The 11,625-nt window shown below is 39.0% G+C and overlaps 8 protein-coding genes across 8 annotated transcripts; 3 read left to right on the top strand and 5 right to left on the bottom strand.

Moving 5' to 3' along the window:
• Positions 1 to 1,013: 1,013 nt before the first annotated feature.
• C5L36_0A12730 (uncharacterized protein) lies at positions 1,014 to 1,442 on the bottom strand (the record flags this gene model as incomplete). Its single annotated transcript, XM_029464315.1, has 1 exon — positions 1,014 to 1,442. The coding sequence occupies one exon, from the start codon at positions 1,440 to 1,442 to the stop codon at positions 1,014 to 1,016; it is 429 nt and encodes a 142-aa protein (XP_029320174.1).
• Positions 1,443 to 1,880: 438 nt separating this feature from the next.
• Positions 1,881 to 2,486, bottom strand: C5L36_0A12740 (uncharacterized protein; the record flags this gene model as incomplete). Its single annotated transcript, XM_029464316.1, has 1 exon — positions 1,881 to 2,486. One exon carries the CDS (start codon positions 2,484 to 2,486, stop codon positions 1,881 to 1,883), a length of 606 nt encoding a protein of 201 aa, XP_029320175.1.
• A 296-nt stretch (positions 2,487 to 2,782) lies between these two features.
• On the top strand, positions 2,783 to 3,934 carry C5L36_0A12750 (uncharacterized protein; the record flags this gene model as incomplete). The annotated part of the gene is made up of 1 exon (XM_029464317.1): positions 2,783 to 3,934. One exon carries the CDS (start codon positions 2,783 to 2,785, stop codon positions 3,932 to 3,934), a length of 1,152 nt encoding a protein of 383 aa, XP_029320176.1.
• A 233-nt stretch (positions 3,935 to 4,167) lies between these two features.
• On the top strand, positions 4,168 to 5,463 carry C5L36_0A12760 (uncharacterized protein; the record flags this gene model as incomplete). Its single annotated transcript, XM_029464318.1, has 1 exon — positions 4,168 to 5,463. The coding sequence occupies one exon, from the start codon at positions 4,168 to 4,170 to the stop codon at positions 5,461 to 5,463; it is 1,296 nt and encodes a 431-aa protein (XP_029320177.1).
• On the bottom strand, positions 5,458 to 6,033 carry C5L36_0A12770 (uncharacterized protein; the record flags this gene model as incomplete). The annotated part of the gene is made up of 1 exon (XM_029464319.1): positions 5,458 to 6,033. The coding sequence occupies one exon, from the start codon at positions 6,031 to 6,033 to the stop codon at positions 5,458 to 5,460; it is 576 nt and encodes a 191-aa protein (XP_029320178.1).
• A 168-nt stretch (positions 6,034 to 6,201) lies between these two features.
• Positions 6,202 to 7,509, top strand: C5L36_0A12780 (uncharacterized protein; the record flags this gene model as incomplete). The annotated part of the gene is made up of 1 exon (XM_029464320.1): positions 6,202 to 7,509. One exon carries the CDS (start codon positions 6,202 to 6,204, stop codon positions 7,507 to 7,509), a length of 1,308 nt encoding a protein of 435 aa, XP_029320179.1.
• A 48-nt stretch (positions 7,510 to 7,557) lies between these two features.
• C5L36_0A12790 (uncharacterized protein) lies at positions 7,558 to 9,600 on the bottom strand (the record flags this gene model as incomplete). The annotated part of the gene is made up of 1 exon (XM_029464321.1): positions 7,558 to 9,600. The coding sequence occupies one exon, from the start codon at positions 9,598 to 9,600 to the stop codon at positions 7,558 to 7,560; it is 2,043 nt and encodes a 680-aa protein (XP_029320180.1).
• Positions 9,601 to 10,392: 792 nt separating this feature from the next.
• Positions 10,393 to 11,400, bottom strand: C5L36_0A12800 (uncharacterized protein; the record flags this gene model as incomplete). The annotated part of the gene is made up of 1 exon (XM_029464322.1): positions 10,393 to 11,400. The coding sequence occupies one exon, from the start codon at positions 11,398 to 11,400 to the stop codon at positions 10,393 to 10,395; it is 1,008 nt and encodes a 335-aa protein (XP_029320181.1).
• Between the last annotated feature and the right edge of the window lie 225 nt (positions 11,401 to 11,625).

Raw genomic sequence — 11,625 nt, forward strand, 5'->3', positions numbered from 1 at the left:
GCTCCAACGGGACAGGAATCAATAACCTTCCTTGCCTGTCCCAAAAAGAATGAATTTTTTTTCAAAAGCTTTACGATGCATACCACAAAAGGAAGATTATTTCCACATGTTCCAGAAGTGTGCGGAGATACAAAGGGTTCATGAAAACGTGAATCTTCTAAAAACTTAGCACAACAATAAAAATCTACAATGTTACAGTAAGTATTATTTTCTTTTTGTCGACAGACTCCAACGGTTAGATTTCCAAGTATTCAATCCAATGTATTACTTGTCAGACAGCCATCCACTCCCATCTTAGAACATCACTTCCGAAGAAGTACACATTCCAAGATAAAGATCATCGCTCCTTTATTTGCCTAATGAAAAAAGGAATAAAAAGTGAAATGGGGGTCGTAGAATATCCAGATGACTAGATTGCTGAGAATCGTAGACAAAGCTGTAATGATAAACTACTGAACAGCCTTTATGGGGCCATCCGTTATTTCTCACTTTAAAGGGGTGGAGGTTCTATCTCATCAACCAAGTTGGTGTTAGTGGCTCTTGAGAAGAGTCAAAAAGAGACGAATCCTATAGAAATGATCCTATGAAGTACGTCGACACCGAAAGGAAAGAAGAAAAAAGGGACATTATCCGGAACTACAGAAGGTGGCGGCAGGCTCCCTTTTATACTTAGAATTTTTTTATGTAAAAATTATAGAGAGATGAGAAAAATAAATGAGAAAAATAAATTTTGACTGCAGAAAGGGTTTTTTCGTCCAAGGCAGGGTTACAGTCCATCAATATGAGTTTCATTACATTTGCGTAAACCTGGAGTTATACACGGTAGGCATATGCAAAGCTTGTCCGCTTCTACATTCTAGCTGTACCTGTGCTTGAACTTACACTCATACTTGCAGTTAGTCGTTCAGAAATTTCAATCAGTTAACCCAATTAATTTAAAAGATACACCGATATAAAGAAAAAAAAAGTTATTAGAATTAGAGATATAGATGGGTAATTACACGTCTAAACCATTAGATGTAACCAATCTTGTTAGCAATGTCTAAAGCATCGTAGTCTGCAGTCAATCTGACGTAAGCCTTCTTGGTACCGTTTGGTCTGATCAAGGTGTTGACCTTAGCAACTTCGACTTCGTACAATTCCTTGACAGCTTGCTTGATTTGGTACTTGTTAGCCTTAAGGTCGACTTGGAAGACTAAGGTGTTACCATCTTCAACCTTCTTGGTTGCGGATTCAGAAGTGATTGGAGATTGGATGACCTTGTATGCGTCCAATCTGTTGTAGTGAGGAACAGCCTTGGTGTACTTTGGAGATCTTGCTAACTTAAGAGTCTTTGGTAATCTGAAAGTGGTGGAGGTTCTGACCTTGACGGCCTTGGAGGAGTTTGCACCCTTTAATGCGGATTTCTTTGCAGATTGTGCCTTTACGGTAGAAGAAGCCATTGTAAGTAGTCTGTCTGTTGTTGGGAGAGAAAAACAAATGAAAGGAGGACTATAGGGGAAATAGGAGAAGAAAATCTACAAGAACAAGTTCATACTTGCAATCTCCATCTGCTCCAACACTAAAAGGTGGAAAATTCATGAAAAAAAAAACAGATTGTAGAAACTGAGAAAATGCGTGTAAAATTCACAAGTGATGGCTCAGTGCGACAACTCAAAATGTAGTAAAACCCTTGATCTTTGCACGTGACCGTGAGCATTGAGCCCTTATGTTAGTTTAGATTGTATGAGAAGTGGCTCTTCTACCCTGGGTAAACCACCAACCTAGATCTGTTAGGATATCGCTGGCCATGAGTGCCACTCTTATCTGTGTATATGTATCTATCTATATACAGGTTTATAAATGAGCTATTAATGTAATCATATTCAACATCCAGTCGCCTAGATCCTTCTTCTCGATGGTGCTCTGTTACCACCAAATGCAATTGGAGTAAGGTCGCTCAATCTGGTAATGAACGATCTGATTCCGTTACCTTCTTTACCCTTGAGTGCATCGAAGAACGCCCTTCTTCCCTTACCAAAGCCTTTAACAACAACTTCTAACTTACCACTGCTTGATAGTAGCTTCTTCTCATCGATAGATTTGAAAATGTGCGACGAGAGCTGGAAACTTGCCTCATATTCACCTCTCTGTGCCTTTCTGAAACCTAGGTAACCAGTGGATTGGGAGATCACAATTTTCTCTGGCAATTGTAGGAAATACAAAACTTGTTCGTTGAATGTGGTATTTGGATTGTTTGCTGGCCAGTTCTTATCCATCTCAACCTTGGTGAGAGTAATAAAAGTATTGTTTTTCTTGAAACTGCAATGAAGGACATGTTTGACTGTTTTGATGTCCTTCACCTGTTTTGCTTGCTTGGCTTCCTTGATTATCTTCTCTGGATTCTTGGAAGCATCTCCGAATGTGGTGATTTGTTTCACCACTCGGGATGTGGAAAATCCTCTAGTTGCATTACGTAAAAAGTTCATTTTTCCCAAGTAGCTCATATGCAATAAAATGTTATCTATTGGACACCCTTGAACTTCCCTTCAAATGGATATTAGAGTATGTATATATATACGTATACAGCACCTCTGGCTTTTATGAATAGGTCAAGAATGAAGATGCAGTTTCCTAAAGAAACGTCCAAATTCATGTCGATTTTCCAGGAAATTCCAAATTTTCACTCGCGGTGTACAGATTCTCCAACATTGAGAGACATGTTAATTGATGGGTCTCCTGTTGAACAGCTTCCGCCTTTGACATATCTTACACTGGCCTGGTGATTCAATGACCATCCGCTATGACGCTTGTGTATTTGGACATTTGCATTGCTGAGAAAGATATTGGCAGGGTTGTGGTGCAACTTTTCGAGGATGATGCACCGTTGGCAAGCGAAAACTTTAGGAAATTATGTCAGGATAAAGAATACCAGAACACTTTCATGCACAAAATAATCAAAACTTTCATTATACAATGTGGTGACACCAGCGTCAAAGATGAAGGTGAAAATGCACTGAAATATCCAGCTTTGCCATTAGGGTTGAATGGGAACGGCAAATCGATCTACAACAACCAATACTTTCAGGATGAAAACCTAATTGATATAGATAAACCGTTTCTACTATGTATGTCAAACTTCGGAGAGAAAAATCACAACAAATCACAGTTTTTTATTACTTTGGATAAGGCAATCCATTTGAATGGTAAACATACCGTTTTTGGTATAGTCAAATATGGCAAATCCATAATTCGGGAGGTTGAAAATGTGGAAGTTTATTCAAACAAGCAATCAGATTCGAATGCATGGGTCCCAACCACTAAGGTCGTTATAAATGATTGTGGAATATGGGAAGAGGGTGATCCCCTTCCTAACCATATTGCATGTACTGACCAGATAGGTGGAGATATATACGAGGAGTATCCGGATGATAATGATATAGAAGGCTTGGATTTTGAGAATGCCGAACAATCGTACAAGGTCACGTCCATAATAAAAGAGTCTGCTACCTTGTTACTAAAGCAAAAAAGATATGATGAGTCACTTTTGAAATTCAGGAAGGCCCTACGATACTGTAATGAGTTACTGCCTGATGACGAATCAAACAAGGAGATGTTTGACAAATTCCAGGAACTAAAGAAAACAATATATCTAAATATGTCATTGGTTGCATTAAATAAGCAGGATTACAACCAATGCATTAACTACTGTGGGTTTCTTTTGCAAATGGAGTCCGTTAAACTTAGCGATGTTCAGGCGTCCAAGATCTTCTACAGGTTGGGGAAGTCCTATCATATGTTGAAGAAATACGATATTGCACTAGAAACGTTGAAGAAAGGAGCAATGATTGCACCTAACGATCCATCCATCAAACATGAATTGGAAACCGTCTCAAAGATTATTCAAGATACAAAAAAGGAGGAAAAGGCCAAGTTCGCCAAGTTCTTCAGTTAGAGGCAGTCATCATTATTTATAGATTTGGGTATATTTGTGGTGCTTCTTTCACCGTCATAAAAAAAATTATTCTTAAAACAAGTCAAAGAAAAACGTAGAAAGAGAATTCTCTCCCTGATTTTTTCTCTTTGATTTTTTTTTTTTTTTTCAATCCGCCAATCTCTTATCAGTCAAACTCGAGAGAATCCTTTTTCTACCCCACAGTTTTATATTAACTGCAGCAGTCGAAAGTCATGTCCCCGTTGGAATTTGAGAAGCAAGGTCTAGGTGCTACCAAAACTTACACTGTTTCTTCATTGACAAACTCTTTCAAAAATGTCAAACTAGTCGTGCCTGGTCAAGGAGGACGTCGAAGATCCAGTGTACTTCGACGAATGTCTGTTGGACACCAAATGGATGCAACACCTAAAATAAAGTTAGGCACTCAACCATTGGAAACTCAGGTCTTCGACGACGAATCTTCTGATGAGGAATTATACAAGAGATCAAATTCAAATAGGAGCTATAAAATCGGAGATTTTCAGCCATTGAAGGTTCTAGGACAAGGTGCATATGGAAAAGTTTTACTTGTTAAAAATAAGTATAACGGGAAGCTCTTTGCGCAAAAGGAGCTGAAGAAAGCTTCTGTTATTATGGATAACAAAAACGTAGAAAGGACATTTTCTGAGAGAACCATTTTGTCGAAAATAACATCACATCCAAACATAGTCAAACTGTTCTATGCATTGCATGATCACTATAAATTATATCTGCTTATGGAATATATTCCTGGTGGTGAGCTGTTTCGGTATTTAGTCCACGAGAAGTTTTTAAATGAAAAAAAGACAAGTTTTTACATAATTCAAATGTCGATGGCATTAAAGTTTTTACATGAATTTGGAATTGTTTATCGTGATTTAAAACCCGAGAACTGTTTACTCGATAGAGATGGATATTTGATTTTAACCGACTTCGGATTAGCCAAAAAGTCGACTCAAGATGATAATTCGTCGAACCGGTGCAACTCAGTTATAGGCACACCGGAATATTGTGCTCCGGAAATCTTGAAAGGTGAAAACTATGGAACCTTATCAGATTGGTGGTCTTTGGGGTGTGTTGCATTTGACTTGTTAACAGGAAACCCGCCATTCACTGGGAACAATCATAAACAAATCATAGATCGAGTCCTAAGGGAAAAACCAAAGTATCCTTTTTATGTTAGTGGCACAAGTAAAGAACTCTTGAATAAATTACTAGTTAGAGATCCCAACAAGAGGTACAACGTTGATTCTAATTGGGACAAATTTCAAAAATTCCAGTTTTTCAGATACTATAACTTTGAAGACGTTGAAAATAGGGTTGTTGAACCGCCAATTAAACCGAAGATTACAAATTTGGAGATGGCTGAGAATTTTGATGATGAATTCACAAGTTTGAAAATAAGTGACTTGAATGAACCAGTAGACATCAAGAACGAAGCCACCGTTGACGACGCATTCCTTGGCTTCTCGTATACAGCTAGCAACTCTCTTATTGACTCCTATCTATAATTCGTAGACTGTACATTTCATGTCTGCCTTTTCAAGAGCATCTTCAGTGAATTCCCAAGGTACACCAAAGATACCACTATTAATCTTAGGCATATTAACAGATAATTCCTTTCCAATGGCATCCTTCAGCATCTCTTGCACGTGTAAATCTCCGATCATTTCAGGGTGCTGCAACTTATTCTTCAAATCAAGCATTGCCATTTCCGTGTTTTTGGCAATTTCATGGGGCGATTCTTGGCCAATGACACTTGTAAATAGACAGACGACAATAACATTTTCTTGCTGCACTGCAGGAACTAGCAATGAAGTTCCAAGAATAGATTCCGGATTCTTTGAATGCTTTTTGCAGTATTCGTTATAAAGTTTGTAACTGCCGGGGTATTTCCTTTTGAAAATAGCAGCTATTCCACCACCCCAAACACCAAGGCAATTACATGCATGTGCAAGTAATACGGGTTTGGCTGTAGTCACGGCACTGAATAAATCACCTCTCACGTATTTTATAAGAGTCATGTACTTGTCACAAACAATATGCTTAAAGACAGACCTTGTAAGCCGTCTAAATTGCATGTCAGTGAACTGATACACTTTAATTTTATCTTCTACTCTAATTATTTTTGTTTAATTTTTTTTTTTTGCATTCTTTTCCTTTTTGGAAAGGATTGTGAAATGAAATGCACTTGGTCGTCATAAGTCTCATTAGACTGAAATAGGAAGCCTAACATTGATTCCCTATAGATGGACCCCGAAATTGAGAAAGATTTGAAATCTTTGACGAAATCTTTGCATGCGATTAATTTGTCACTTCGAAACCGACTATTATCAATTTTGAAGGACGCCAAATATGTCAAAGAGGTGAAACAAAAATTTCCCGACTATCCACTTATACCGAATGACAGATGTGGAAGATGGTATGTGGACCCAATAGAGTATGATGGGAAATGGATGCCATCATATTTCAAATCCACTGATGGGCACACCAACGAATGGTCATTTTCTACACGGCGATTGAATCTACACATTTTGAAGCAAGTTCGGGAGACGAAAGGGATTCTAATTGTGGATTCAACTAGAAGGGGTAAAAAAATCCCTGACTCGTTTAGTAAAACGATACCCATTTGGATAGCCATCATGAACAAATACATTGCGCCTGATAAATCGTATGATGAGCTGCTATTTACGCCAGATGATACCGTCTCAAACTACGAGAGGGATAGAATCCTTGAGAGATTACCCCACTTTCAGAGTGAGATGAACAAATATAAAGATTTGGTGATTGATAACGTTGTCGACCCAAATGAGAATGGGCTTTTACGGCCATATTGGGTATACCCTGGATGTAGAAGACTTGAGATTGAGCAAGGATGTTTACCTGTAATTTTAGTGAGCGCCAGCCAAAGATCACTGGATGGTGAGAATAAGATGGAAGGCTATACGTATGTTCAAGGGGCAGGTGACGATCATGAGTTGTGGGGTAGAGGCTTAACCTCCCAGATGTTTTGGGGCAATATCAACGAATTTTCAGATATCTATCGTATGAATGATGAAGAAGTTGATGAGATGGTAAGCAAAATTGTTAAAGGAGATCAAAATAGTGTAGAGGTGGAGACTTTTAACGAAGTGTTCAAAGCCATTGTCGAAATTTCACCAACATTACATTTTGGGAAGGTTGATAAGAATCTTACCGTTGGGGAGATCAATGCTAACTACGACACTATGGTTATTCTCGATTCGACATTCAAACTAATTGAACCTAGTAAGAAGGTTCACATTTTTCCTTTAGACAGTGGCTCCAAGAAATCTGCCAAGGAGCTACGGACGTATCTGCCCCAAATCATACCTTTGATTAAAGGCCGGACATTGGTTGCATGTAATGATGGTGAGGATATGTCCGTTGCCGTTGTCTTAAGTTACATGAACATACACACTCCCAGGAGTGAGAGGTCGAAGGAAACAATCAGAAGATCATTAATTTCACTATTACAATACCGTAAAGTGAATCCGCAGAGGGCGACATTAACCTCCGTTAACTCATTTTTATTATAGATTATAAATAGGATATATATTTCACAAATGTGATTATAGGAGGATCCATTATTTCTTGCCCTTAGATAAGTTGTTTTTACTTCTCCCCATATTTGAACCTGAGTACATGTATGGTGAAGGAGGGGTATAGTAGTATTGAGGAACATAGTAGTAAGGTTCGTAGTAAGGAACCATTGGCGTTTGTGTGTGAGAATAATGTCTTTCACTACCCTTATTGTCATTTTTAGTATTATCATTATTGTTGCTGTTATTAACATGGTTACTACCGATATTCTCGTTATTGTCGACATAATTATTATCATTGCTGTTGAAACTTGGTGTAGTTGGCACTAGAGAGGGTGAAGAAGGAGGTAGGGAGGATAGCGATAGGGAGGAGCTGGAAGAGTTTGTAATGACGCCCAAACCCAAAGTCTTCTTTCTCCTGCGCTTCTTCTTAGGGGGATTGCCACACCTATCTTTGCCGTAAGATATAAGCAGCTTCTCATACCTATTCTCCAACGATTGATGAAGATCGTTGACGTTGTTGTTTAAATCGTGAACCGCCTTTATAGAGTACCTTATATCGGTGAAGTTTATAAAGGCACAAGCGCCATTTTTGAAATAATTGACCTGTTCAATTTGGCCAAAAATGGAGAAATCCCTCCTCAAGGTCTCCTCTTTGGGGATTGTATTGTACAATTTGACGCCATCCTTCCAAAGAAAATCAACGCCTTCACGTTCAGTGTTTTCATTGACGCCTATATATAGATTCCTTGTGGCGTTATTCTCGTTAATTTCGATTTCGATTTCGGGCGATAAATAACCCGAGTTATGGCCCCAACCAACCTTGACATATTTTGAATTGAGAAACACATGATCGACATTAGCCCTAGCAATAAAATTAGCGGCATCAATATGTCTAATAAAAGTAATGAATGCAATTTTCTTGTGGGGTAGATATTTAATATTTTCCAGGTTACCACCACGAATGACATTACAAATCTCTTCAATAGACAGATTATTGGATAAGTTTCCCAAATAGACGGTCCTGTTACCTATATTGCTAGGTACGTCGACAATTGGATGGCTGAGATGATGGGATAATGCAGAGGACAATTGCAGTGACGACGTCGAGGAGGAATGTGCTGCTGGTGGTGGTATTGCAGATATTGCTGGTGGAGGATAATAAACGTAGTGATCATTTGACATTGGAGGGGTGAAGTCAACACTCGCCCTTCTACTATCATAAACAATTGAATTTGAACGTGAATTTATATCATAGTTGGAGTTTGAATTAGAATTAGAGTTTAAATTTGAGAAGGAGAGGTTATTTGCATCGATTTCAAATTGGTCGTTTATAGAAGAATCCAACATTTCATCATTACCGTATTCCAACTCTATTTGCGAGAGATCCCCTTTATCCTCGTCATCAATCTTTGCCAATAGATGGAATTGATTTTTACATTTCATTGCATTGATAATCGACGTGAATTTCACAAATGCCGCATTCTCAGAATCAATGAAATTGAATTCCACAACAATACCGAATTTCTCCAATAAATTTTGCAAGGATTCCTTAGATATACAAATGTTGGTCAAACAAAGAGCACGTGAAGCTCCATTTTCGTTGATTTCAAGTTGGATTTTCTCATTTACGGGAGGCAAGGCAATCAGTTCGACATTATGAGCCTTTAGGGCATGATTATAATAATGGCAGGCAATGAAGGAATCCACAAAGGAGAGAACCACTGATCCGTCATTTTGCAATTTGGCGGATTCTAGAGGACCAAATTTGAAATCCTTCAACAATTCAATGAGCGGTTTACTTTGAAAGTTGAGTATCTTTACTCCACGGTAGATATAGTCCTGGTTATCCGAGAGATGGTGGTTATGTTTCAGATGCGGGCCATTCTGAAAGAAGGGCGATCCAACTAGGAGCGACTGCGGCAACAACCGCTGAGAGAAGTCGTTTTCCAAGCTAGGTGTTGGCTGGCCCAGAGGAGAAAAGGCAAGCGGACTGTAGTTGGCACTGTGTATGTGTGCCTGGTGGTATTGCTGGTGTTGCTGATACTGGGTCCTGGACCCTCTCAAACGAAGCGAAGGTGGGTGCATTGGCCGTGTGTCCTGGCGATAGAAATACAAATGGTGGCTTTCCAACCTGTCCTGACTATAACAACTCTAGCGAATGTAATGGATAGAATGACTTTCTTCAACAAACCTAAAAGAAAAACACGTTAAAATTATAAAACTACTGAAAACAAACTTGACAAGTGCAAACAATTAAAGACAACACAATAGACACCCAACTTCACCTGGACAAGTTGGGCAACTCCTCTTTCTTCCCTTAATTCCATTTCTTCCCTCTCGCGCGCGTCCTCTGCAGTGCATTGTCCCCAAGAGAAGTTTTCCTAATTCATTGTATTTTTCCCCCCTGCATTGTCCCCTGCCGGTCACGTGGCCCCATCCGATGGTTAAACACGTCACTACTTGAACGAACGTCAATTTGTGGCATCAATTTGAGGTGCTTTATCGCCGATATAGACCGCTCGTTTGTGCTTTCTACTCTTCGCAATTTCACATCTTCTTTTCTGATGTTTATTTTTATTTTTATTTTTATATTTTTATTTATATTTTATATTTTTATTTTATATTTTATTTTTATATTTATTTTTATGTGTAATTATATATTGGCATATACCTATATAATTTAGAAACGTCTCATAAGTTCGTTAAAAGGCATTGTAGCCTCAGTTAGAGAGAGCTGGAGTTATGAAAGAGTGCAAGAAAAAAAAGCTTGAAGTGAGAAAATCCTCCCAATGAGTCATTAGATAATCAAAACAAAGAGAATGGGAAAAAAAAAAGCCAAACAAAGAGGATATCCCCCATGAGCCAGAGATTCGCCGCTTAAGCATTGACCTTGGCAACGTGTTCCAACAAGTCAACAACTCTGGTGGAGTAACCATATTCGTTATCGTACCAGGAGATCAACTTAACAAAGGTAGGGGTTAAAAGAATACCAGCCTTTGCATCGAAAATAGAAGATCTAGAGTCGGACAAAAAGTCAGTAGAGACAACTGCATCTTCAGTGTAGCCAAGAATGCCCTTTAATTCACCCTCAGAAGCCTTCTTGATAGCAGCACAGATTTCTTCATAGGTGGTTTCCTTCTTCAAGTTGACAGTCAAGTCGACAACAGAGACATCGACAGTTGGGACTCTCATGGACATACCAGTCAACTTACCTGCCAAGGATGGTAAAACCTTACCGACAGCCTTTGCAGCACCAGTAGAAGATGGAATAATGTTACCGGAAGCAGTTCTACCACCTCTCCAGTCCTTATGGGATGGACCATCGACAGTCTTTTGGGTAGCAGTGATGGAATGGATGGTGGTCATCAAACCAGCCTCAATACCAAAGTTTTCGTGGATAACCTTTGCCAATGGAGCTAAACCATTGGTGGTACAAGAAGCATTGGAGACAATGTTCAAGTCCTTGGTGTATTCATTGTGGTTGACACCAACAACAAACATTGGAGCATCTGCAGAAGGTGCAGTGATAATGACCTTCTTTGCACCAGCCTTCAAGTGCTTACTTGCACCTTCAACCTTGGTGAAGACACCAGTGGAGTCAATAACGTAATCAACACCAATCTTACCCCATGGAATGGATTCTGGGTCTCTTTCATTGTAGACAGTGATGTCATGACCATCAATAGTGATGGCATTGTCCTTACCAGAAACTTCACCCTTGTACTTACCGTGTGTGGAGTCATACTTGAACATGTATGCTGCATAATCTGCTGCAATAAATGGATCATTGATTGCAACAACATTGATGTCGGATCTAGAAAGAGCAACTCTTAAAACTAATCTACCGATTCTACCGAAACCGTTAATACCAACTGTGAAAGCCATTTTTTGTAATTGTGTTTGTTTGTGTGTTTTGTGTGTTTTGTAATGTGTTTGATACAAAAGGAGAAATAAATTATACAATAAATACAGTAGAATTATAACTCATCCAATTCTATCCTGGTGGCAAATTGCTCCCCTTATATACACTTCCCTCTTGGCTTTTCCTCCGTCCTCCTCCGCCACTAAAGTCACAACCTCCGGGTCGCTCATTTCCTCGCTTCACCCAAT

The sequence above is a fragment of the Pichia kudriavzevii genome, chromosome 1 (assembly GCF_003054445.1).
Source record: "Pichia kudriavzevii chromosome 1, complete sequence".
Classification (NCBI taxonomy): Eukaryota; Fungi; Ascomycota; class Pichiomycetes; order Pichiales; family Pichiaceae; genus Pichia; species Pichia kudriavzevii.